This window comes from Palaemon carinicauda, chromosome 4, assembly GCF_036898095.1.
Source record: "Palaemon carinicauda isolate YSFRI2023 chromosome 4, ASM3689809v2, whole genome shotgun sequence".
NCBI classification, from domain to species: domain Eukaryota; kingdom Metazoa; phylum Arthropoda; class Malacostraca; order Decapoda; family Palaemonidae; genus Palaemon; species Palaemon carinicauda.
In genome coordinates, this window is record NC_090728.1 from 52,532,255 (window position 1) to 52,537,254 (window position 5,000).

At 32.5% G+C, this 5,000-nt stretch overlaps 1 protein-coding gene across 1 annotated transcript; it reads left to right on the forward strand.

Moving 5' to 3' along the window:
* Window positions 1-107: 107 nt before the first annotated feature.
* LOC137639421 (flagellar attachment zone protein 1-like) lies at window positions 108-1,649 on the forward strand. The gene is made up of 2 exons (XM_068371694.1): window positions 108-953; window positions 1,260-1,649. The coding sequence occupies exons 1-2, from the start codon at window positions 108-110 to the stop codon at window positions 1,647-1,649; spliced, it is 1,236 nt and encodes a 411-aa protein (XP_068227795.1).
* The last annotated feature ends 3,351 nt before the right edge of the window (window positions 1,650-5,000 follow it).

Genomic DNA, 5,000 nt, shown 5'->3' on the forward strand with positions numbered 1-5,000 from the left:
TTGAAGATGAGAAAGAAAAGCTTAAAGAAGAGCTAATGGAAGAAGAAAGACTAAGAAAAGAAAGAGAGGAACAAATAGCTATTCTCAAAGAAAACATTGAAGGTGTAATGATTCAAAATATGGAAGCGAATGCTGAAGCACAAAGACTTCAAGAAGAGAAAGAAAAGCTAAAAGAGGAGCTAATGAAAGAAGAGACAGTAAGAAAAGGATTAGAAGAAGAGCTAAATCTAGCAAAGCAAGAAGCAGAAGAACTTAGGAGAGATAAATTGACAGCAAAAACTAGAGTTGAAAATGTTGAAAAATTATTTGAAGAAGTAGAGATGGTTATTGAAAGACAGGAAAAAGAACTAGAAAAAGTTGAACAAGAGAAAGAAAAGCTAAAAGAGGAGTTAATGAAAGAAGAGACAGTAAGAAAAGGATTAGAAAAAGAGCTAAATATATCTAAGCAAGAAGCAGAAGAACTTAGGAGAGATAAATTGATGGCAAAAACTAGAGTTGAAAAGAATGAAAAATTATTTGAAGAAGTAGAGATGATTATTGAAAGACAGGACAAAGAACTAGAAATAGTTGAAGAAGAGAAGGAAAAGTTAAAAGAGGAGTTAATGAAAGAAGAGACAGTAAGAAAAGGATTAGAAGAAGAGCTAAATCTAGCAAAGCAAGAAGCAGAAGAACTTAGTAGAGATAAATTGATGGCAAAAACTAGAGTTGAAAAGATTGAAAAATTATTTGAAGAAGTAGAGATGGTTATTGAAAGACAGGAAAAAGAACTAGAAAAAGTTGAAGAAGAGAAAGAAAAGATAAAAGAGGAGTTAATGAAAGAAGAGACAGTAAGAAAAGGATTAGAAGAAGAGCTAAATCTAGCAAAGCAAGAAGCAGAAGAACTTAGTAGAGATAAATTGATGGCAAAAACTAGAGTTGAAAAGATTGAAAAGTTATTTGAAGAAGTAGAGATGGTTATTGAAAGACAGGAAAAAGAACTAGAAATAGTTGAAGAAGAGAAAGAAAAGCAAAAAGAAGAGCTAATGGAAGAAGAAAGACTAAGGAAAGAAAGAGAGGAACAAATAGCTATTCTCAAAGAAAACCTGGAAGGTGTAATGATACAAAATATGGAAGCGAATGCTGAAGCACAAAGAGTTCAAGAAGAGAAAGAAAAGCTTAAAGAGGAGTTAATGGAAGAGGAGAGATTAAGAAGAGAAAAAGAGGAACAAGTAGCTATTCTCGAAGAAAAAATGGAAAGTGTACATGTTCAAAACATGCAGGAGGTAGAAACAATCAAAAGAGAGGTAGAGGATCGGCTAAATCTTGTGACGGAAGGAGCGAAAATTCTGAAGCACGAAAAAGAGGAGATGGAAATCAAGATAGTTCGGCTTGAAATATTGGCAATGGAAATTGATGATATAGTGAAACATCAAAAGAGAGAACTTCTAAGGAGAGAAGAAGAGAGCACAAGGCTTGATAAAGAGCTAATACAGGAAAGAAGGCTCAGAAAGGAGACAGAAAGTGAAGTGGGAAGTCTGAAGAAAGAAATCAAAACACTAAAGCAAAGACTTCTGGCGAAGACTGGACAGATTGGTGATACTCAAAAAGTAGTTATAGAATTGGCGGATTTGATGAATCAGTTGGAAGATGAAATAAATAGCGACGAGTAAGGAGTGAAAGGAAAACCTAGAAAAATAGAAAATATAAAAAATAAATAAATAAAAAAAAATTAAAAAAAAAATCCAAAAAAAATTAAACTAAAAAATAAAAAGAAATAACGAATCCAAAAGAAGAAGGAAAAGAGGAAGAAGAAGAAGAGGAAGAAGAAGAAGAAGAAGATGGCAGCAGGGAAAAAAAACAAGATGGCAGCTGTTTCCAATCTATTCTAGATACCTAAAGGATATTGTACAAGATGGACTCAGCAGAGGGAAGAAATCTGACTTGCTCTGGTATGCTTTGTTCCTTGATAAAGATCCACTTGTACAGTTTCCTTGTCAGGTGAACAAATGCTGAACAAACAAGTCTCACTTCTTCTATTATGTTGTGCTTTCTTAACAATATTACCTGAAGGTAGATAGAAATAAACTATATAAAAAAAAAAAGATATAACAACTAAAAAATCCAAAAAGAAGGGAAAAAACCGAGAAAAAACAAGATGGCGGCTGTTCGTAATCTATTTTGGATTCATAAAGGATATTCTACAAGATGGACCTAGCAGAAGGAAGAAGTCTGAATTGCTCTAGCATGCTTTGTGCCTTGATAAAGATTCACTTGTACTGTTTCTATATCATGTGAACAAATGTAGAACAAACAAGTCTGACTTCTTCTATTATGCTCTGCTCACTAAACAAGATTCCCTGAAGGTAGATAGAAATAGAAAATATATAAAAAATATATACACAAAAACTAAAAAATGCAAAAAAAAAAAAAAAAGAAGATGGCAGCAGAGAAAAAAGAAGATGGTGGCTGTTCCCAATCTATTCTGGATACCCAAGGGATATTCTACAAGACGGACTCAGCAGAGGGAAGAAGTCTGACTTGCTCTAGCATGCTTTGTGCCTTGATAAAGATTCACTTGTACTGTTTCTTTATCATGTGAACAAATGCAGAACAAACAAGTCTGACTGCTAAGTCCATCTTGTGGAATATCTCTTAGGAATCCAGAGTAGATTACAAACAGACGCCATTTTGTTTTTTCCCCGTTACCTTCCTCGTCTGCATCTTTTCCCACTTTTATGCGGGTCGATGTTTCTGACCAGCTTTCTACATACATACATACATATATATATATATATATATATATATATATATATATATATATATATATATATATATACATATATATATTTCAAATAAGCCATATATTTTAATACGTTAATGTCTGGATTCTCTTAACGACCTCGGGATCAGAGTCATGAGGCGAAATCTGTCAAAGACAGTAGCATCTGACTGGCCAGGTTTCGAATCCTGGTTCAGGATGCTTGTATGACAGTGACCGTGCTATTTAGTCAATGGTACGTTCACGGTCACTGTCATACAAGCATCCTGGACCTGGGTTCTAAACCCGGCTGGTCAGATGCTATTGTCTTTGAGAGATTTTGCCTCGAGACTCTGATCCCGCGGTCATTAAGAGAATCCAGACATTAATGTATTAAAATACGTGGCTTATTTGAAATATGAAAAAAGTACGTTCAAATGTGCAATAATTTATCATATATATATATATATATATATATATATATATATATATATACTGTATATATATATATATATATATATATATATATATATATATATATATATATATATATATATATAAATGTACATATGTAATGAATTCCAACCCAGCCACTGAGGGGGGCAAGCCAGCCTCAACTTGGTGCCGGTCCCAAGCCCGGGTAAATGGGGAGGGTTGGCGGCAGGGAAGGCATCCGGCCATGAGAAATTAGCCAAAACTAATATGACCAGTGGAAATTGTGGGAAAAGATGCAGACAAAGAAGAAGAAAAAGATGTATTTTGCTGATATAACTGACGTCGAAGCCGTTCAACTCTTTGCCAATAACTTGACAAGCATACTTTTCATCTAGCAATCACAAATGCAATTGCAAACAATATATAAAACTTCTGATTGGAAAATTGTTCTATTTGAGTTTGTTTCGAAAGCGAACGAGGATGGAAAATTCATCGACAAGTTTCGACATTTGGGTAAATTGAATGTTTAAGGGCACTTTCGTTCTTTTGAATGACAGCGTCGAAAAAGTAACATTAAACAATTGTCAGTTTTTAATGGAATCAAACCAGAGCATAAGTTTGTTAGCATCATTATTATTATTATTATTATTATTATTATTATTAAAAGCTAAGCTACAACCCCAGTTAGAAAAGCAGGATGCTATAAGCCCTTGGGCTCCAACAGGGAAAATAGCCCAGTGAGGAAAGGAAATGAAGAAATAAGTGAACCACAATCACAGTGTTGTGGAGAGAGCAACGAGGGACCTGGAACCTGGATCCTGTACCCTGGAACCTGGAATGTACAAATTGTAGGCTATGGAATTTCCCCATCTCTTCGTAGGTAGCCTATGGGGGATTTGGGGGATCCTTTTATCTGCTGAGTCATCAGCAGCCATTGCCTGGCCCTCTCTGGTTCTAGCTTGGGTGGAGAAGGGGCTTGTACGCTGATCCTATGCATATATGGTCAGTCTCTAAGGCATTGTCCTGCTTGATAGGGCAATTTCACTGTTCCTTACCTCTGCCATTCATGAGTGACCTTTAAACCTTTAAACACGCTACAATAGTGTTTATATATATATATATATATATATATATATATATATATATATATACATATACATATATATATATACATATATATATATATATATATATATATATACATATATATATATATATATATATATATATATACAGTATATATATACAGTATATATATATAAATTTATATATATATATATACTGTATATATATATATATATATATATATATATATATATATATATATATATATATATATATACTGTATATATATATATATATATATATATATATATACATATATATATATATATATATATATATATATATATATATATATATATATATATATATATATATATGCACTACTGTAATTCACATATCATCCCATTTTCTATAGGTTCACTCAATATGAAATAATACAACTCCCGTTATTTTGCTCTCCATACATACAGGAATCTCCACCTCCCTCTTCTTTCGAATTCTTCATTTATGTCTTTCAATAATACTGGTAATTTAGAGTAGATTTTAATTAAATAAATTAGTCAATATGATTGAGATTGGGGGAATAAATGAGTGAAAAGGGTGTTTAATTTGGCTAAACATTTTGATACATTTTTGGGCTGAAAACGATTTCAGAAAGTTTGAAACAGTTGGTGGAGTGAAAAATATCATTTATTCCATTCATTGAAGGATTTAACATTTACCAACAGACTGGCATTTAAATTTTCTTTCATTAAACCATTAA

Bases quoted from the DNA above. Each gene is read 5' to 3' on its own strand.
- LOC137639421 (XM_068371694.1), top strand. From the start codon at position 108: ATGATTCAAAATATGGAAGCGAATGCTGAAGCACAAAGACTTCAAGAA. The intron at 954-1,259 runs GTTATTGAAAGA...CAAAACATGCAG, and splicing joins TATTTGAAGAAGTAGAGATG to GAGGTAGAAACAATCAAAAG.